We start from the raw sequence: 22685 nt of genomic DNA, 5'->3' as shown, positions 1-22685 counted from the left end.
GTATATATGTATAATACATGCATAATATAGTAGAGGAACACTGTTTTGCAACCGTGCGAAGCCGGTCGCTAGTTAAAAATAAGTACTTAGTTATATAACCGTAGGTATTAGAGTAACATAATTATGTTAAGTGCTTACTACGTGTGGAACTCCTTTTAATTCTTTGGGGTCTTAAAACTTTACAACTAACCTTTTTGTGTATCCTAAATTTGATCTTGATTTTACAAAAGCCTTTTTTGAACCCAAAACAGTTATTTTTAAATTTCTCCTATTATACTTTTTAACTTTCTTAAGGTGTAGCTTCAGTTGAACATGCCTTTCCGTTCAATTATCTCGCCAGTTTTAATTAAATAAACTAACTAACTAATTTTTTTTTTAATTGTAAATTCTTGAGATAATAAATAAATCATTCCGTTGCTACACTAAGCAAGAAAAATAAAATAAACAAACAAAAAATGAAATTTATAAAAACTCACCACTATCTTTTTTATTCGTGGAGGTACTATTTATTGTACATGAATGAGTATGAAAAATGAGAAAACTTCTGCGACGACTATTTATACTGCCATCTTGTGGAGAATAGCGTCAAATGGTTCATAATAATTTAAAAAATATAAAGTTTTTCTATAATAAATTAAACCAAAATGCACATTTCTTATATTGTATTTAAATATACATTTAAATACTACACACAAACGATTTAAATAACTAAAAAAAAGTAGGTACATAATGATTGTTGTTGTTGTTTTAAAATTTATCCCCAATAAGGAAAAGCAAAGGGCTATAATCCATACAGCCTAATTTGAATTTGTAAGTTTCGTTCTGATATATCAAAAGGCCGGAGCCGAGTCTGAAGTAATTTTATTTGAAGCCAAGTCTGTAATTTCAGAGTACATAATGATTTTTCATCACTCGTTTCGTTGTAAAGTCTATTGCATACATAATAAGATATTTGAATATGTCTTTCTATTTTTTCTCAAAATTGTATTTATATTTTATAAAAAAAATAAATTTGGATTTATTTAATCAAAAAATCACTTCAGTAATTTTTTGCATTTGTTTTGAATGATTTTCTTAAAACAATATTTAAAATAAGTTTTGTACGTGTATTTACAGCATATGACAGTGACAGTTGTCAATTTGAGCGTTATTTAGCATTTTATTTTTGCTTGTCATCACGTTTCTATATTCCGAAAACTTAGATTTGTTCTATAAGAAATAAAAATGGCTCTATTAGATCTTTGTCGTTTAGACGAGAAAATTAATTTGAAACCCATTGATTCTCTAGCATCTATCAACGATGACGTGTTAGGGTACACTCAAAACTTTTTAAATTGTGCACAACTTGCGACTCCGCCGTTTGCTAATGTAAGTAAAGGTTATTGTACCGAAAGTATAGTTACTACATAAAGTAAAGTTTAAATATTTGATTTGATTCGTTTTATTTTCCAGCCAGTTGAGACTTTGGCTCAATTCAATACAAAAGATGAGACGGGACGCCAAATAAAAATTGAGTTCGATCACGGTACTACCACTCTTGGTTTTCGTTATAAGGTATGTAAAAAACTGTAATTGATCAACCTAATCACGTTTAAATTTTTGTTCTGTTAAGGTAGAATTTATAAATACTTAATACAATACAAGACTAGCATGTTGACTCTGTTAGCCTTTGTTTGAACCATATATAATAAGCATTTTAAATAAGACACCGCGATTATAATATCTAGATTCCTGAAATTTTGGTGACATTGCAGACTAGTAAATCGAATTTAAATAAAAATATGATCAGTGAATGTGCAAGCTGAAAGACTCGAACATGTTTAATTTCTTTTCATATTTTATTTTAAACAGATGTATTTGGTAATTAAGTTGTATTGAAACAAAATGTACGTTTTAGGGAGGAGTATTACTTGCTGTAGATTCCCGTGCAACAGGGGGTCAATTTATTGGTTCACAGTCCATGAAGAAAATTGTTGAGATCAATGACTACTTGCTTGGTTAGTACATTGTTTAAAATAATCGTAGGAAATTATTTATATTATCTTCTAATGTCATTGTTGTGTATATAAAGTCACAAAAGCACTTTTCAAATATGAAATATAATACATTTAAAAAAATGTATTAACCATTTTATTAGATTTAATTTATGATATATTTTACAGTAACTGAATGTTTTATGTCATTACTGAATACAAAATTACAATAAAAAGCATCAAACCCACTGCCTAATTTGATAATGGTGTGGATTCATACTAACTAGTTACTTCTCAAAAATATAGTTTTTGTGTAACTAACTCTAGTTACAGCAAACAAGTAAATGAAACTTCTCATTTAAAACCAATAGGGGTGATAATATTTTACTTTTGTGCCTTTTTAACTGACTTAAAAAAAAGGAGGCAATTCTCAATTAGACTATATTTTTTATGTGAGTTACCTTATAACATTACTCGATTTTAATACTTTTTAATCGAAAGCTGATGCTTGTCATGTGGTCCCATTTAAATTTTATAAAGTTCTGACAACTTTAATGTGTATTTTGGTTGACTATTTTTTCAATTATCTGTATTGCATTACTAGAAGATGTGAATTGATGTCAGTTTTTTTTCCATTTGTGAGTAAACACAATTATGGTGTTATTACTCTTACATAGTTTTGTATTTGCTATGGTGATATATTGCCTTCTTCTCTGTGCACACGATTGTAAGAATATTTGTTATTTTTTTTCTGTCCTTTTTAACCGACTTCCAAAAAAGGAGGAGGTTCTCAATTCGACTTGACCGGGTAGACCGATTGCGACAAATTTTGTTTTAATCGAAAGGTGGTGTGTGCCGATTGGTCCCATTTAAATTTATTTGAGATCTAACAACTACTTTTCGAGTTATATCTAATAATGCGTTTTTACTTGACGCTTTTTTCGTCGACCTACGTTGTATTATACCGCATAACTTTCTACTGGATGTACAGATTTTGATAATTCTTTTTTTGTTGGAAAGGGGATATTCCTAGTTTGGTACCGTGATAAGGAAACCAGGAACTGATGATGGGATCCCAGAGGAATCGAGGGAAACTCTCGAAAATCCGTAATAACTTTTTACTGGGTGTACCGATTTTGATAATTTTTAATTTAATCGAAAGCTGGTGTTTATCATGTGGTCACATATAAATTTTATCGAGATCTGATAACTACTTTTTGAGTAATCTTTGATAACGCGTAGTTGCTTGACTATTTTTTCGTCGATCTACGTTGTATTACTTGTCGATGTAATTGAAGTCGGTTTTTTTTTCGTTTGCGAGCAAACACAATTATTTCTCCAATCTTTAATTTTTATTACAATACTAGCTGTGCCCATGACTTCGTCCATGAGGAATTTAACAAAATGGTTATTGTTTAGTTTTGCAGAGATAAAAAAAAATCTAAAATAAAAGGAGCCTAAGTCTCTCCTTATTACATCAGCTATCTGCCAGTGAAAATCCCAACAAAATCGGTCCAGCTGTTTCAGAGATTAGCCGGAACAAAGAGACAGACAAAAATTATAAAAGTGTTATTTGGTATATGTACCGTGTTTACATACATATAAAATTAGTAAAAAGTGGTTATTTTAATATTACAAATAGACACTCCAATTTTATTTTTGTATAGATGAGAGGTGTTTGTTATATTTATAATTGAGAAACAGAAATCAGACGAAACACCACACCACAGAACATTTTTATTTTATTTGTATCAGGAAAACAGTATTTATAGCATATATTTTAGTACACATTGACATATTCAATGACCAGTAAAGTTTTCACAAATTAAACAAGCATTATGAAGCAAGCAGATTCATACAACCAATCAAAATAGAAACAAAATCACAAAATTACCGATTGTTATAGTTAAATATCGCTCTTTTTGCGATAAGACCGCCTTTTGTACATGTTTATGTTTTTCCTTCATACATACTTCACACATACCTATTTCTTTCAATATTATGCATATTTGTAATGTTTATAGTATATCCAATAATTTTATTTCCTTAGGTACCCTAGCCGGTGGTGCAGCCGACTGTGTCTACTGGGACAGAGTGTTAGCTAAACAATGCAGGTTGTATGAACTACGTAATCGTGAACGTATCTCTGTTGCCGCAGCAAGTAAACTGATGGCTAACATGGTTTACAATTACAAAGGCATGGGACTCAGCATGGGAATGATGTTGGCTGGTTTTGATAAGAGGGTTAGTATTTATATCGAGAATTAAACATTTACTTGTTAACAAATTATAGTTGTAGATTTAATTACCAAACTACATTACACAAAAAAACCTTAAACTACATTATTTGTCACTAAGCACGTCATGGTCGCCTACATCGTCTTTGTATGATATAATATATATTTATTATGTGTGTGTATATATATATGTATGTATTTTATATATGTAAGTGTTACGTATGTTTATTTTTTTTTTCTCTCTATTAGTACTTTGTTCGAGTATTCTAATTCGCACACCAATCGTTTGTTTACTTCCTAACTGCAGTTTCTATTTCGTGTCATATACCCAAAGGTTGTCTGGAAGAGATCTCTCTTTCAGCGATAAGACCGCCTTTGTACATCTTTCATTTTATGTTTTTTTTTTGTTGTTTCTTTTAATGGTGTACCATAAAGAGAGTAGTATTATTAATTACTATAAATATTTGTTACTTGTTATGTCATCTTGGTTGTCTTTGGATATATAAAAATACAGACATTTCAAATAAAAAACAACGAGCTTTAAGTATGTATTAATAAATAGTTTTTTTTTTTTATTGCACTGTTTATTTTTGACGTAAAAACAGCATTTCGTGTTAAAAAAAATTAGAAATATTACAAACCCAATGCTTTTGCTGATTAAATTATTACTATATTAGGGACCCAGGCCAGGGCGACTTCGCTCAGACGCAAAAACTATGTGTTCTTCTATATTATTTATGTATTATACATACAAACCTTCCTCTGGAATCACTCTATTTACTAAAGAAAACTGCATCAAAATCCATTGCATAGTTTTTAAGATCTAAGCATAAAGACAGCAGGAAGCGACTTTGTTTTATACTATCCCTTATATATATATATATATATCCCTTTTTCTCCTATGCCATTTATTCCATTCTTCTTATTATATTTCAGGGTGCTCAATTGTACTATGTAGATAGTGAGGGAACTCGTACTCCAGGAAAAGTATTCTCAGTCGGATCTGGTTCAGTGTATGCTTTCGGTGTTTTGGACTCAGGCTACCGCTGGGATCTTGAGGATGTTGAAGCACAAGGTAATGAACAATAAGTTTTTTTTTATAGGAGTTAAAAATATAAGTCAACATCTGTGCTTAAATAATAAAAATAGTCACACCTGACAAACAAATTGTACAATGTCCAAATCACATTGACTTGCTAATGTTGATGAGGATATTAATGAAATAATACATGCAAACAAAATTCTAACGAAAACCTAGGTAATAGTAGTATTTATTTGACTGTTGAAGTAATTTAATGCCTTAATTTACAACTATCTACACATGTGTATACAACCCTATTCACTCACACTACTACTCCACAGTATTAATTATTTACTGTTCATTATACGTTTACAAACAGATGAGTGTTATAACTTCGCTTTTAAAAATTTTAACATCCGTACAGAACTGGGTCGTCGAGCAATCTACCACGCTACCCACAGAGACGCATACTCCGGTGGCATCATCAGAGTGTACCACATCAGCGACAAGGGCTGGGTGAACGTCTCCAACGAGGATTGTTCCGACTTACACTATAAGTATCAAGCGGAAAAGGGCGTCAAAGATGAATAAAATTGTAAGATTTTTTTTTAAATATAAAATGTACTGTAGTAAAATGTTTTATTTATTAATTACCCTCTCTTTTGCTCTCCTTCACGACCAATTATTTGTTTCAAGGGAATAAAATGTTCCTATGTATGATCACATCAATTTTTTTTTAACAAATTGTTATTGATAATAAATAAAAAGAATGTTGCTAAGCGCATAACTCGAGATTGGTTCGACAAAATCGGCTAATTTATTTTTGTCTGTTCTTGCAACGAAGTCTGTCTGGGCAGCTAGTGGAGTAATAAACATCAAAGAGGTGATCATATTGCCGTAAAAAACTGCCACAAAAGCGCCTTTTGAGATTGGTTTCTTTACCGTGCTCCAAGGCTCCACTATTAAAAATCCATTATTTTATTAACTCTAAATTTATTTGTCGAGTAATCCGTCTCTGTCGCCTCTCTGTTGAACCTGTCGCCGATCGCTAAATATCCGTGCCGATACTTATATCATTATAAATAACGCTAGTATTCCACGTCTGATGTTGCACTTGTAACACAATAGGTCAGTACTGATCTAAATAATATCACTATTAGTGATAAGATTGCCTTTGAACTTTTTTTAATTTACATATTTTATGTGTAATTACAAATAATTATATAATAAAGTAATAATGAATCACTTAAATATTGACAAAACAGTCAGGAACACTTAGAAAAACAAAGGTTTGAATGGTGAATAATAACTTTTTATTTTTTAATTTTACTTTGTTATTTATTACATTAAGATTTGTAGTTCAAGACGTTTGTTAAATACAAGAATTTTCTTACTAGGCATAAGGCGGTACAATAATATTTACAATAAAAATAACATAACAGAACATAACGTTGAGAACTAAAATTTACAACAAAGCCAGCATTAGACGTAAGCATACTATATTTTATTAAGTAATCAGTACATTTAACAATTTGGCATTTATTTTAATCACAACTTAACACATTAACTGCAGTATTGGGTTGAAAAGACCTACAGCTGGACTATCCTTACCTTAGGTCTGTTAAAACTGATATGTTCTATGCTATTGTATGATTCAATATCTACATAAATCCTTATTTGCCCTAAAGATTCTTTAGAAAATAAATTATGAGAATGAATTATTCGGACAAGTAGATACAGACACCTACTTATAATAGAAACAAATCAAATAACAAGAATACGTTATTTTTACCAGAAAACGAGGGTACCAAAATACTATTAGGCACTAGCTGTAACTACCAGTACTTTTAGTACTAGCTGTACCAAGTAATACTTTTAGTGCTAGTTGTACCAACCAGTACTATTAGGTACTAACTATACCTACCAGTACTTTTAGTACTAGCTGTACCTACCATTACTTTTAGTTCTAGCTATATCTACCAATACTTTTAGTACTAGCTGTAGCTACTAGTACTTTTGGTACCCAAGTTCCAAATCTCAGGTTCAAACATGTAGCAGGATACGGATACAACTGAATGTCTGCTATTTTAGCTGCCGCAGTAAATGTATTAACAAAAAAACCGGCACATACTAAGAAACAAGAAAAACAAAAAGAGATTTTTTCGTAGACAAAATTAACATTTCTTATTTTTGTCGTCATCAACTTTAACCACAACTTCTTCGATCGATTCCTCAAGTTCCCAATCCTTTAAAGGCGCATCTGTTAGCTTATAAAACTTTCCGTGTTTTCCGATACCTGAAAATCACAATAACAAAAAAAATACAGATTTTTGTCATCTTTTAATATTATTATATAGTTTATTTAATACTTGACAGATCTTACGCGTATAGTTAGTTTGCAAGATATGAAGACATCAGTTGGGGTCAGCTCGTATTTTTATAGGAAGCCATTAAAACAAACGAATCCTTTTATAATATTGAGTACATCATTATCTATCTGGTCAACAAAAATTATATTCAAATCCTTACCGCCTTGGAATTTCTTAATTCCATTATTTAGATCCTCAATCGCCAATCCCAATAAACTTTGCATTATCGCTTCGTCTCTCATACTCTCTTCAGAATTAGGATTCAGTTGCGAGTTCACGGCCGCTAACTTGTCCATTATGAGAGCATTTTGTGGGAACTTTATTAGAGATTTCGCCAATTTTATTGATTCGCCTAGAGCTGGAAATTTTATTTAGAAAATTTAGTCTTTCGTTTTTTTTTTTTTTTACGTTCCAGTTAATATGAGTGTATATAACAATACGGAGCAAAGTGAATTCATTTACACATTCTAATATTATCTTAAGGTAAGTGTACTTTAAAGTTAGTAGTAGTAGTACTTAGTAGTTAGTCGTTAAATTTATTTAATTATATAATTTATTTTAATCATCACTTCAGCCTACTACAGTCTACTGCTGGATATAGGCCTCCACAAGTTCGTGCCGTGCACAGTGGGTTGGTGACCGAATAGCTGGCTTTGTCGCATCGAAGATGCCTTTAGCCTGTATATTTCAAGGCAGCAGTTGGATGGTTATTCCGCCATCGGTCGGCTTTTCAAGTTCCAAAGTGTTAGTGGGACTGTTATCCCTTACTCGCCTTTTACGACACTCTCACAGAGAGGGGGTGGCTATATTCTTAAGGCCGTAGCCACACACCATTTTAATATGATGATCATTTAACCAGTCTGAAGTTTTTGTATGTAATTATTTAAAAGTAAAATTAAGATATTGTAATATTTTTTCCTTTAGTATGATTGTTTCTTTCTGTCAAAAACAAATAGAAATATATTTTATATAATGAAAATACGTATTACTATTAATTAATGTTTAAATTAAAACAAATAACTATAAAAAGAATATGTTAAAGATATATGTTTTGTGATAATTCCACCCACTGTACATTCGTTTTAAATCTTATAAAATGTTGTATTTTGAAAATGTGTTTATTTAAAATATATTTGAAAATGTGTTATTATTTAAATAAATAAATAAATAAATTGTTCATACCGGTCCCAGTGGTAGTGAGCTTAGCTGCAAGACCCATTACATTTGCATCAATTCCAGAAATAGGCCGACCAGTTATCAACAAATCCAGAGCACGTGATAACCCTATGAGAGAAGTCAGTCGTCTCCCACCAAATAAACTTTGAGGGGCCCCTGAAACAATAAACTTGTTTTATTTCTGTTGATACCACAGCCTCAGCCCTGGGTAAAATACTAATATTACACAGTGGCTAAAATGTGCTTGTTACTTGGTAGTACACAGGTGTGCACTCGAAAAACTGAAAGGACAGACATATCGGAAAGCTACTACATACGATCGTACTACAGACATACTAGATAAGACAAAAGCGACCAGCCACCTTACAGTTGTTTACAGGAGTACCAGTGTAAGATCAGATGTTTTCTTAGCTTAGAGATTCAATGTGGGAAATGGACATGTCTTTCTGTCTGTCTTATTCAATCTACGCCCATACAAATATTTGTACAGCATCAATGTGTGATCTTTCAGATCTCATAATCGAGCTATTATGGGCTGTTGAGTGTGACGACGTTATTTATTTACAGATGGGCCAATTTTAAAGTTAATATACCTTTTTAGTAATATACATACCAAATCTCCTTCCAAGGCACCCAAGAACAGCTGTATCCTCAATAACTCGGAGATCACAAGCCAGTGCCAGTTCGAAACCTTCTCCAACAGCATAACCTGTGACAGCTGCTATGGTTGGTTTGTCACAAAGTGGCCGACGGAGAAGTCGGGCCTGAAATGAAATTAAATCTAAAATTTCTTTATTCATATAGGCTTTACAAGTACTTTGGAATCATCATCGGACAAATTTTACAATAGAATATTCAATTTATTATATTTAATGTGAAGTTCCCACTGATTTGGAAAGTAAATTCTGCTTAGGTAAAACTAGCAACAGTTATTATTTTAAAAATCATCAATGCTCAACTATAATAAGTAAGGACACACGTCAAGCATCACTGAATCTATACTTGTTTGTTGTTTGTATAATAGACCAAACTTTAATATTATGAAATAAAAATCTAAATGATATATAAATACAAATACTTTTAGCATATAAATTATCAGACAAATATTTAAAATATTCTGAATGTTGTTTGTAAATTTCATTAAAGCATCCATTTATTTGTTTTAAATTCATACTCTCCATGAGATATCTTAGGCAAAAGGATAATTAAGAAAAATTTTTTCCTCTTATATTAATTGTATACACACCGCTGCATCAACTAGGTTCTGGTATCCCTTTTTTTCTACTTCATCGAGATCAAATCCTGAGCAGAAACTTCCCCCTTCACCATTAAAAACTAAAACTTTTGCTTCTGCGTCTTTGTCAAAAGCATTGATAGCCTGTGTCATTTCTCTCAAAGTGGCTTCATCGAGACTATTTCTTGTTTTCTGACGGTCTATATTTAGGGTTGTAACTCCGCCATACTTCTCTACTACAATATCTAAAATGCGATATTCAAATTATAAATTATGTTTATTAAAAAAGAATTATAAAGATTGATCCTAATTTTAACACAATTTTTATTAAATTTAGTAATATTTAAATAATATTTCCCACTAGAAATACGTTCTTAGGGATTATATTGTGTTAGTTGGAATAAATAATGTAATAGTATTAAAAATAACAAGTACACATTTTCGGTTTTTTTTTAAGATCATTGCTGAGCTTTTTGCTACAAAACAAAATAGTTTTGGCGCAATTATAAAAGTGAGAGGGTAGATAGAATTTTATTACTTACTTTTCTTTATTTCTTCGACATTCTTCAATTCTTCTTCAGATTTTTGCGCATCGCTCTTAGAAGACGCGAACCTTACACTACATATTCTAGTGAATGATAAATTACTAGATAAAAAAATATTTTTAATTAAACTCCTCATATTTAATTAAACAAGTTATTAATAATATTTTCAATTGATTAGTGAAATTGTTTTTTTTTGATGCGATATTTTTTAATTTCGTAAGGTTATGTTGATCAGCTGCTTGTCAATATAATCACAGACTATAGTGATTAGTAACATTTCTGCAATGCATATTAATATATCAGTCCATCAATGATTTATATTTATGAATAAACTAATGAGACTTTCTTTTATTAAGCTAGGCTTCGAAACCACTGTTAAGTCGTTATTTTAAGAATACAAACATATTTATTTTTGGTACTCATATTAATTATGGTTACTGTAAAGAAAGAGAAACACTTATACTTGCCCTACTTTAGTAAAGTTTTAGTTTTAGCCCAGTTTATTTTTAACGAAACAAACGACCTGATAATTGGCAACATTTAATACTTTTGACAATACATCCAAAAGAACGTCAAAAAACAAAATATCATTACAATTTACAGCCGAGTTATCTGGACGAATTCATTTAGGACACGTGTACTTGCTTTACAATTATTGTGTCGGTTGAATCACGATTGCTTCATTGTTTTACAACAAACAGAAATACGTTGAGTGATTTTATAAATATCGTTTTGTACTTAACTAAGTGTAAAAAACGAAATATGTCTGAATTTAAGGACTGGTATAATAGTGTACCGTTTTTCACTCGGTATTGGTTGACGTTTACCATAGTTTTAAGTATTATAGGAAGATTTGGTTTGATTAGTTATTATTACTTAATATTAGATATCTACCCCTTCATAAACCAATTTCAGGTATGTTATAATTTGTTGTTATCTTTTGGTTTCATATTCCAATATTTGTCTGAGAAGAAATATCGAACAATCAATTTTAAAGTTACACAAAACAACAATTATATTTACACAAACATTAAAAATTACAATTTTTTATTCGTCTTTAAGGGTACAATGTATACTTTTTTTAGTCTATATTTATATTTAAAAATAATAAACATTATTAATTCAACTAATTGTACAAAACATGTTTACAAAAAATAACTATTATTCCTCGTTACTGATACAAACATCCAGTAAATTTTAGGTGGTAATGATTGATAAGCTACTGGAATTTTTAAATTTACTGTCTATCCACACGTTCCCTTATCTAAAATTTCAAGTGAGCAACAAAATTAAACAAACATTAGCAATTCGCTCTATTTAAAAAAAAATGCATCACGTTGAATCATCACTCTAATAATACTTAGTTAAATGTATGAGGAAAGGATATGTTGTTATTTAAATGTGGATAAAAATTTTTGGATTCTAACATGAATTAGCTAAAGGGCCATTAAAATGATGCAAGTATATTATTTATTACACATAGTTTTATGATTCTTGATAAATAGTTATGAACCTCTAATGATATATACATGTTTGTCATGTTCTTTTATTTTTTGTGAATACAGTTGGACTATAGAAGTTCTAAAAATTAGGTAATAGATAAAGCTACATCTTAAGCTTTTTATGAAATTATCAACAGTAAATGTAATATTGACTTACCTTACACTGAGTAAATTTTTGAATATATTTGATCCTTTATGTCTTTAAATTTGCTACCTACACAGTTTTTTTTTGTCTATATTTGTACTTCTAAACTAATATTTAAATGGGAACAAAATGTTTTACTAATAATGAATTATAATATAACTATAATTATGAAGCTGGGAATAATTATGGTGTTCTATAGTTAGTCTAGGTTCTACTATTTCTTTTACTATTGGGAAGTACCTTTTAGTTAGGTGTTCTTAAAACATCTTGTTCAAAATTATAAAAATGGTTTCTTCTTGAGTTCAAAGTATTTGCCATAAATGTTACACTAGTCTTAAAGTGCCTTACATTGGTTTATACATGGCTATTTTTCAGATATGGAGACCAATCACAGCATTATTCTACTACCCAATAGGGCCGGCAACTGGCTTTCATTTCTTGATAAATTGTTACTTCCTCTACAACTACTCACAAAGGCTGGAAATGGGGATGTTCGCTGGCAAACCCGCTGATTACTTCTACATGTTGCTATTCAACTGGCTCTGCTGTGTTATAATAGGATTACTCGTTAATTTGCCGGTAAGAATAATCAATATACAGTCATATTTACTGTCAAGCGTTTTTATTGTCATCAGTTTTTGAACAACATTGTTACTTATATTAACAATAATAATACAATAAATACAAAATAAATATACAATAGCAATAATACACAACAGTACTATTATGAATAATTCAGTATGTAATGTTCAAAACTAGTAGATTCGCCTTTTCCAGGATTTCTGCATATATGGCAACATTTGAAAGTAAATTAATACAAACTAAAATTACAAACTTAAAATTAGGAATTTAAATTATTTTAAACTTGGTTTGAAAGGAATTAAATTGGTTGTAGTACTTAGTAGATGATGCTCATCTAGAAAATTTTGTCATATTTAAATTTTGTGAAGACACTGTTTAAAAATTACCTTCTGAATTCTACAATCATATTAATAATATTTTAACAACCGTTTTGGTGCGTGTGCCATGTCAGCGCCTAAACACCGCCGGTTTGTGGGTTCGATTGCTGCTCAAGATGGATATTTGTATTTGTACAAATATTTCTTTCCAATTTGGATGTCTGTCCTTGTGGTCTGCCCACCACGCCTGAGAGAGCACGTTAAGCTATCAGTTCAGTTATTATCATAAATACCTGATATGATTGTTACTAATAGTAGGGAATATATTTGCCAACCCGCAGTGGAGCAGCGTGGTTGATTAACCCTTCTCCTATATGCAGAAATAGGCCTATTCCCAGCTTAGGGATGTTACAGGCTGAATCGTTTTAATAATCTATACATATAATAAAATGGTAGGAAAGTCAAATTTGTACATTGAATATTTTTTTAAAAGAATACTTGGGTGTCATCTACAATCGATACCGAAGCCAAAAATATAGTTTTTAGAATTTTTGTCTATTTGTCTGTTTGTCTGTATGTATGTCCGGGATAAACTCAAAAAGTACCACATGGATTTACTTCAAATTTGGCACGAATATTATTAAGAAGTCGGGTCAACATATAGGCTACATATTATCATGCTATCACCTACCGGGAATGAGCAGTGAACCTTTATTTCCTGAATGCATTCTGTAACAACGTGTAATCTAACGACGCATATTTGAATGTTGTTGTTATTATGTTAATAACCATGCTATAAGCTAGCTTCACACTATAAAAATCACGCAATATAAGTAACTAAGCAGATAAACATAATTAAATGAATATAAGTAGACAAGACAATTTTAAAGCAGCGCCATATATGAGATTTTTCTGTAGATATGAAATGTAAAGAAGAAACGGGTAAATGAATGTTATTTTAAAAGGTATAATCGTAGGTATTTTTGGTGCTGTACAGCGTTTACGCAGACGACGTCGCGACGTCGCAGCACCTAGTATATAATATATATTTTTATTATCATTTACAGATTTTAATGGACCCGATGGTGCTATCAGTTTTGTATGTATGGTGTCAACTCAATAAAGATGTCATTGTATCATTTTGGTTCGGCACTCGTTTCAAGGCAATGTATCTGCCGTGGGTTCTACTTGCATTCAACCTCGTTATTAGCGGAGGGTGAGTTTTGACGTTCATTATAATAAAGTAGTAAATTGAAAAAGGTACAAGTACTATTTCTTTAAGCGGTGTGACTACGGCAGTAAATAATGTAGCCACCCTCTTCTCTTCCCGTGGGTGTCGTAAGAGGCGACTAAGGAATAACACAGTGCTACTACCACCTTGGAACTTATAAAGCGGACCAATGTCGGGATAACCATCCAACTGCTGGCTTTGAAATACACAGGCCAAAGACGGGGCACACAAAGATGCGGGTACAGCTAGTAAATAAATAATAATAATAAAGCATCTTCCAGTCCAGTCCAGTCCAGCAGTGGACTACGATAGGCTGAAATGAATTATATTATATGCTTTATTGTCAAGATTAATAATTGAAACTGTTATACATTAGTGATTCAATTCACAAATAAGTAATTACTGAATACTATTAAATATTTATTAATTTTAAAACATTTATTATTTGCAGTGGTGTCATGGAGTTGCTAGGCATCCTGATAGGCCATTTGTCGTTCTTCCTCTTGTTCAAATATCCTCAAGAGTTTGGCGGACCTGCTCTACTCACTCCACCAGCTTTCTTGTAAGTATTGTTAGAAAAATTTTAAGTTTTTTTATTTTTAATAATTATGTGTATTAATCATTATTAATATAATTATATTCGTGCATAACTATTGCTATGCATATATATATGTATTGCATTCTTGGTAACAACACAAGTGACAAATAAATATTGTATGTTTGTTTAGAAAACAAATCTTCCCGGATACGAGATATGTGGGAGGTTTCGGTAGCGCCCCACAAACTAGGGTGCCCACACGGCCGGGTGGGACAGTCTTTGGAGGACACAACTGGGGCAGAGGACAGACGCTCGGGGGAAATTGAGACCAAATAAACATATATATGATTATCGAATTTTAATGTATATACCAATGTAACTATGAACTTACAAAATTACAAGAAACTTAAGTTTTAAGTTATCATGGTCATTATTAACACTTACTTATACGGGTCTTACGGTGTTGTCAATATAGTCAACTCAAGTTGCCCTTAACTACTGCATCTGCAACGTTGTCGAAATATCAGGAGTTGGCAAGATGTCATTAAGACCCGTCTAAGTAAATACAAAGAACATGTAAAAACAGTAAATGGAAAATGTTTCTAATTTTAACGATCAATGTGAAGTGAATCGTGTGTGATGTGAATCTTAGATATGTATTTGTTTGTTAATAAATAAAATAAATAAAGCGTAATATTGTAACAACTAAATTGCATTTAAAACGAATGTGGTTATAAAATAGCTATATATTTTTGTGTAAATTACAAATAAATGTGTACCCTATGAGTATGAATGAATGTCTTAAAAAAGTACTTTTAGCCCTTTGTCAAATACATGTACTAAATTTAAAGGCGTGTAAAATTGACGAGTAAAGTCATTTTAAAATTATATCGAATAGTTTTTATTTTAAGTTTTTTATCACTGTTATTAATACAAATGTAATTAACTAATAGTAATTGGTAACTTTATTTTAACTAGAAAGATAATGTTATTTTTTTTTGTACAGAAAAGTTATATCAATTTATTTACAAATGAAAATAAGTAATATATTTTTTAACTTCAGTTCGATTTTATATTATTAATAAATAAATAAAATACAATTTTTTTAATATAATTTGTATACTCTTAGAATTTACAAAAAGTAACAAAAATTGCAGGAATTTATAGTAGGACCCATATTTTAGAATTTTTTTTTTTTAGAAAATAGTTTATATTTTTAGTATTTTTTCTTAGTACATAACTAATGAATTGTGGTATAATCAGTCTCTAACTATGAAAATACCGGAAAGTCAAAAACTACAAACAGTTGTTGCAAACATCGTTTTAATGTTTATCACACGCGGTATTTTTAGATTTTATACACGTCATAAAACAGTAAATACATATAACATAATACAGTCTCGTAAAACATAATTATCTCAGATTTTTCATTTGTATGCTTTGTAGCATCTTTATCACATGAAGACAACAAATACACCATCATTAAAAGTTTGGCTTGTATAATGCTAGGGTTAAAAGTCCATGAGCCAGACAGTCCCCATGGAGGAGAAGTCTGGCCTTTTCTCCGAGGCCAACCTGTCGCTGGAGGGATCCTGTTACCTGCAGATCCGGGACCCTACAATTAAAGCGGCTGAAGGCTCCCGCAGGGGTTTGGCCGGTATTGCACCCCCAAGTCCTGAGGCCGCCATACGATCTAGGACAGCCTACCCGGGCGTCCTGGATATTAGTTAAAAGTCCATCGAAATAGAACATAGATGTACCAAAGGCTTGAGAACGAATTTTTAATTCTTAACTTTTTAATTTATTAATATATTATATAATTAATTTAACTTTTTAATTCTTCTGTAATATTCGTTTGTTTGACCTTATGATGTTAAAACGTTCCCTAAAACCATTTATATTATTAACGATCATAACTTATTTCTATGTTAACTACATATACATGTGAACATAGGCAAGTAACAAAAACAAATCACAAAAGTTATACATACAACAAAGATAAACATGCCTCTGAGGCGCAACGCGTGGTCATAGCAAGTAAACTGTGGCACTTATTGAACAGCAGTGGTCATCTTTCGGGCGTGTTGACCGACGATAGAATTAAAGGAAACACAAGCTTTGAAACGCGTCGAGCCGCACGTTATCTGTTTAGGCTCTAGGGTTAAATAATAATATACAAACTTAGATAAAATAAATTTACTTCACGTTTTAATCAGTCTTTTCTATTAAATTTTCTTAATATCTGGAGTCATATACACGGAGATAGATGCTTTAACTCAATATTCTTGTTTGATGAGCAGCTAAAATAAAAAGAGATAAAATGGAATAATTGTGTTTGCTCGCAAACGAAAAAAAACCGACTTCAATTACATCGACGAGTAATACAACGTAGATCGACGAAAAAATAGTCAAGTAACTACGCGTTATCAAAGATTACTCAAAAAGTAGTTATCAGATCTCAATAAAATTTATATGTGACCACATGACAAACATCAGCTTTCGATTAAATTAAAAATTATTAAAATCGGTACACCCAGTAAAAAGTTATTGCGGATTTTCAAGAAGTTCCCTCGATTTCTCTGGGATCCCATCATCAGGTCCTGGTTTCCTTATCATGGTACTAAACTTGGAATATCTTCTTTCCAACAAAAAAAGATTTATCAAATTCGGTACATCCAGTAGAAAGTAATGCGGTATAATACAAAATAGGTCGACGAAAAAAGCGTCAAGTAAAAACGCATTATTAGATATAACTCGAAAAGTAGTTATTAGATCTCAAATAATATAAATTTAAATGGGACCAATTGACACACACCACCTTCCGATTAAAAAAAAATTGTCAAAATCGGTCCACACGGTCAAAAGTTCTGATGTAACATACATAAAAAAAAAATACAGTCGAATTGAGAACCTCCTCCTTTTTCGGAAGTCGGTTAAAAAAAGAACGTGTGCTTTAGACCACACGACTGAAGTAATACTTCGTAAAAACGTAACTCTCTTTCTATCTTCACTACAAAGTCTGGGTTTTTATCCAGTCCTTGTCTCCCCACCGTGCCTCGGAGAGTACGTTAAGCCGTCGGTCCCGGTTGTTGTCATGTACACCTGATAGCGATCGTTACTCATAGTAGGGAATATATCCGCCAATCCGCATCCGCAATCAGCAGCGTGGTGGATTAAGCTGATCCTTCTCCTACATGGAGAAAGAGACTTATGCCCAGCAGTGAGATATTACAGACTGAAGCGATATTAATAAAGAAAAAGGTAAAGTTTATGAGTTTGTTTGTTTGTAGGGGCAAATCTCGGAAACTACTTAACTGATTTTGGAAAAAATGCCAATAGAAAACAACTATATACCTGAATGTCATCAACGATATGGATATAACTATTCTATTTTTATAACAGTTTTTACAGTTAGAAAATTATATTTGAAGATGGCTTTGTCACAAGAAGCTTATATAAAAGCTTCTTGCTGTGACACTATACATTTATTTCTTGTTGGTAAACCACAATATGGCATTTCTTGTCTAAGATATAGTTATTGAAATTCAGAAAGTAGTTTTAGAACATTACTTTTAATCATGTCATATAAATACTTACTGATTTATTTATTATTGAGATCATTGTATGAACATAAAACCTGGTATGGTATTTTGTTTAGACCAGTGATTCTTAAGTCTTAACCTTTCATGAGGGACTTTGACCTACTTAATACACATTGACAATCGAGAAATAAAAGGAATCCTAAATCTCAAAACTATCAACCCCATAAGATCTGGTCAGCGAAGTGGTCAGTAGTTAGCCAGTCGATTAGCTTGCAAAAAAAATTGAAAGTAATGTTTTTATTAAACTTCCTTGTATAGAATGTGACTTTTTACAGCTTTATTGTACAATTATAAAATTACATAAAAATTTACAATAAAGCTATAAACTGGCAAACTTTATACCAACACATTTTTTTTAGGTATATCGATATTTTTTATTTTCTTTTATACTTGTCTTGCCTTGTCGTGACATAAAAAAACATAAAAAAGAGACATCCGAAGTGAGTACATAAGCATACACATGCATTTTGGTGATTCTATTCATTTCTGTAGATAGTTTTTTTAAGATTTTAATAAGAGGTGATATAATGAAATAAAAGATATCTAACGATAATATTAATTATTTTACTATAAATTACATTCAAACAGTTTTCTAATGTTGTTGATCCTTAGGATCTTGCTTGCCATATTGTTTCTCCCACATTGCGATGAATTCTTTCTTCCTTTCTTCACGACGTTTGAAGTACTCAGGGTACTGAGCTTTTTCTAACGGATGCCAGTAGTCTAACACCCAGTCTGGAGGTATAACTTCACGCTCATGGGCTACACCTCCGTGACTGTATGGGACTGGAAAAAATGTGATGATAATTACATAAAATGGATTATACTCCAGGTTTTAAGACTGCTTCAGCAATAATAGATATTTTTTTTGCGTGTACAAAATACTACTGCTAACTTTTCTCATTTCACACTCAATAGCAAAAGTAATTCTATGTTTATGGTACACTGAGCAGCAGTTTTCACTATCTCTGTTGACTTCAATGTCATAGAAAACTAAAGAGCAGTAATGTAAATATACCTAATTCTCAATAATTTATACATTGATAACTTTAAACAAATTGTCTTTTTATAGCTTTAATCGACAGAGTTACTTTATTATATTTTTCATCTAGATCAAAAACAGCTAAAGCAAAATAAAACAGAAGCTAGAGTGATATATATATAGGACTCATGGTTTACTCTTATCATAACTACGAGTAATATTGTTAATATGTAACTTCAGCTCTAAACCAACAAAGTAAACCTAACATTTCATAGCCTATAACTGATAATTGTTTTTCTTAATCACAGGTAAGTCATTAGAAGTCTGAAATTATAACATACTCATAAAATAAATATTTTAGGCTCATAGTAAACATTAATTTTATAAAAATAATGTTCATTTTCTTACATTTCTTAGGCATTGGATGTTGCTTGAGGAAGAGCTCCTCTTCTCCCTCTTTCAATAGCTGAACAGCTACTCGCATATCAGTAATCTTGGCATTTTTATCAAAACGGTCTCGCATCAAGACTGCTTGGTAACGGTATACATTGCTGAAAATTAAATTTAATTAATAGAAACCATCTACAGAATTACTGGAGATTTTTTTTAATTATTTGATGCTTAGGTACTAAGTATACATATAATACCAATTAAAGACACTAAGCAAGTATTGTGATTTTAAAATAAAATTAAATGTGTAAGAAAAAAGGGTATGAAAAAAGGACAATGTTACCAAGAGACCTAGACATATTAAAACACATACTTCAATTACAAATAACAAAATAAATGAAAAATAATAATCTATTAAGACTTTCTATGCATTATATTACAACTGTTTCATTAAATAAACTACTATTACTATAACCATTATAAAGATAAACAAAAATTAAACCTGATTATTTAATTATCAAAACGTTTCAATTATAAAATATTATTAAATATCTGAAAAATAAAAGGTTAGTTGATGAAAACAAGTAGTTACGTAATGTCAAAGAATATTTATAATAAATTAATATATAATTATATTACTGACCGTCTATCGTAAAACGATTCTAAATTACGCAAAGCTCTTTTATACAGACTGCAGACTTTTTGGGCGTGAGTTTTTATGCCCAGTGGAAGGTTCGCCATTTTCACTGTTATTTACATTTGACAATTCGATAAATTTTGATATAATTATTTTAGTTGACAACAGCAAGACAACAGCTGTCGTTACCACGTACAGAGTTTCTATAAGTTTTACTATACTCTGTGGTACAGAGTATGTAATACAATTACAGATTAGGTTTCTATGTTATAAAGACAAATTCAGATTTCGGAGACAAAAATTAAATCTGCAAAAATAGAGTCCGACAACATAAATGATATAAAAACAATATTTACCTATACAGCGTCTCTTCCAAAACAAATTCAAGCTAATTCAAATCGGCGTTTTAATTTATTTTTTATTGAATTAAGTAAATAAAAATACTCGGTCAGTTATATAAATTAAATTTTTAAAAAGATTTAACCATCATGTTATTGCATACAATTATTTCTATTGATTGTCTCTGTTATTAATTGATGGTGCTTTGGTTTTTTATATTATTATCGCAGATTTTACCGAAAACTTTTTAACAATCGACAATTAAGAGTTATAAGAGACAATTTAATTATCAATTATCAGTGTATTATGAATAGAATAATTTCATCTTAATTAAAAAAAAATTACGGACAACTTGAAATAGTGTAGGTAATATTGGCGTTTAACCCTTAAGAATCGATTTTCATTTCACCTCGTTAGGTACTTTTTTTTTTGTAACGCAATCTATCGGAACACGACAGGGCTATTTGATCTGAAGGAGTAAACTGCAGTTGTGCGTCGGAGCCATACAAAGTACTCTGTGGTCGGAGCTGACACACACATTTTTTTTTTTATATTTATTAACGACAATAAATTAAACTTAATAGTGTTGCCACTGAACTTACAACACCTTAAACCTTGAAAAAAAAACGAAATTTTAATTGAAAAATTGTATGTCTTTATGTTTTCTTAAATCATCAATTAGGATTAACGTTTTTCAATAAAAAAATGACAGGTCTTCGTAATTTTAGTAAAAATATAGTCACTACTAATTATAATTTAATTTGGTAGTTATTATATTATTTCAAATAAATGATTATAATAGTATTAGGGTTAAATGATTACATTCGATTAGTAGTAGGTAGTTGTGCTGAGTAAGGAAGCCAAAGCTCGTGGGTAGGGATAGTACAAAAATCGGTAAGAGGGAAAAAAATCTTCTTTTTAACCGATTTCAAAAAGAAAGAGGATACTCAATTCGACAGGAGTAGGAGTCTGACATAACACTCTGGCGCCCCCGCGCTGGAGGGTATCCATGATGGATTTTCCCCACGTAAAAAAAAAGTCTGGGCTCTGGCTTGGCACGATGCACTTGTTGTATCCTGCCAGTAGCTTAACGTAGACTCTTTCAATAATTAATTTTTGCAAACGAATTAATTGTTACATAACGATCTATAATTTGGCTAGACAGGGCGGACATCTCGAGCAGTCAAGGTGAGCGTTGATGTACATCTCAAAGAGTGCCTACATCTACACCTAGGTCGCAAGTCTAGTGCGCTGGTTAATTTCTTTCGTCTACTTACGTTGTATTACTTGTCGATGTAATTGAAGTCGGTTTTTTTTTTCGTTTGCGAACAAACACAATTATATCTATTACTAGTGACCCGCCCCGGCTTCGCACGGGTGCAATGCTGATACTAAATATACTACAGAATGTCTTTATTTATATGTGTGAAGCTAGCTTATGAAATGTTTATTAACATAAATAACAACAACATTCAAATATGCGTCGTTAGATTACACGTTGTTACAGAATGCGTTGAAGAAATAAAGGTTCACTGCTCGTTCCCCGTAGGTTATAGCGTGATAATATGTAGCCTATATGTTGACCCGACTTCTTAGTAATATTCGTGCCAAATTTGAAGTAAATCCATACAGTACTTTTTGAGTTTATCTCGGACATACATACAGACAAACAAACAGAAATTCTATAAACTATATTTTTGGCTTCGGTATCGATTGCAGATCACACCCCAAGTATTCTTTAAAAAACATATTCAATGTACAATTTTGACTTTCCTACCATTTTATTATATGTATAGATTAATCTATTTTATCTATTCTACGATTGATACGGCCGAAACGTGCTCAATAACAGTGTAGTCCGTGCA

The 22685-nt window shown here is 31.1% G+C and overlaps 4 protein-coding genes across 4 annotated transcripts; 2 read left to right on the top strand and 2 right to left on the bottom strand.

Annotated features, from left to right (window-relative positions):
* The first annotated feature begins 1132 nt into the window (after positions 1 to 1132).
* LOC123665692 (proteasome subunit beta type-5) lies at positions 1133 to 5860 on the top strand. The gene is made up of 6 exons (XM_045599954.1): positions 1133 to 1368; positions 1453 to 1554; positions 1898 to 1997; positions 4024 to 4217; positions 5147 to 5285; positions 5656 to 5860. The coding sequence occupies exons 1-6, from the start codon at positions 1225 to 1227 to the stop codon at positions 5820 to 5822; spliced, it is 846 nt and encodes a 281-aa protein (XP_045455910.1). The 5' UTR covers positions 1133 to 1224; the 3' UTR covers positions 5823 to 5860.
* Positions 5861 to 6521: 661 nt separating this feature from the next.
* On the bottom strand, positions 6522 to 10839 carry LOC123665691 (probable enoyl-CoA hydratase). The gene is made up of 6 exons (XM_045599953.1): positions 10553 to 10839; positions 10023 to 10255; positions 9390 to 9540; positions 8783 to 8932; positions 7761 to 7958; positions 6522 to 7527 (listed from the first exon to the last, which is right to left on the bottom strand). Exons 1-6 carry the CDS (start codon positions 10689 to 10691, stop codon positions 7406 to 7408), a joined length of 993 nt encoding a protein of 330 aa, XP_045455909.1. The 5' UTR covers positions 10692 to 10839; the 3' UTR covers positions 6522 to 7405.
* A 284-nt stretch (positions 10840 to 11123) lies between these two features.
* LOC123665504 (derlin-1) lies at positions 11124 to 15826 on the top strand. Its single transcript, XM_045599797.1, has 5 exons — positions 11124 to 11470; positions 12578 to 12781; positions 14169 to 14317; positions 14784 to 14894; positions 15061 to 15826. Exons 1-5 carry the CDS (start codon positions 11318 to 11320, stop codon positions 15194 to 15196), a joined length of 753 nt encoding a protein of 250 aa, XP_045455753.1. The 5' UTR covers positions 11124 to 11317; the 3' UTR covers positions 15197 to 15826.
* Positions 15827 to 19016: 3190 nt separating this feature from the next.
* Positions 19017 to 20691, bottom strand: LOC123665414 (NADH dehydrogenase [ubiquinone] 1 beta subcomplex subunit 9). Its single transcript, XM_045599725.1, has 3 exons — positions 20488 to 20691; positions 19863 to 20005; positions 19017 to 19258 (listed from the first exon to the last, which is right to left on the bottom strand). Exons 1-3 carry the CDS (start codon positions 20583 to 20585, stop codon positions 19065 to 19067), a joined length of 435 nt encoding a protein of 144 aa, XP_045455681.1. The 5' UTR covers positions 20586 to 20691; the 3' UTR covers positions 19017 to 19064.
* Between the last annotated feature and the right edge of the window lie 1994 nt (positions 20692 to 22685).

This window comes from Melitaea cinxia, chromosome 24 (genome assembly GCF_905220565.1).
Source record: "Melitaea cinxia chromosome 24, ilMelCinx1.1, whole genome shotgun sequence".
Lineage (NCBI taxonomy): Eukaryota > Metazoa > Arthropoda > Insecta > Lepidoptera > Nymphalidae > Melitaea > Melitaea cinxia.
This window is presented reverse-complemented; position numbering and strand designations above follow the sequence as displayed.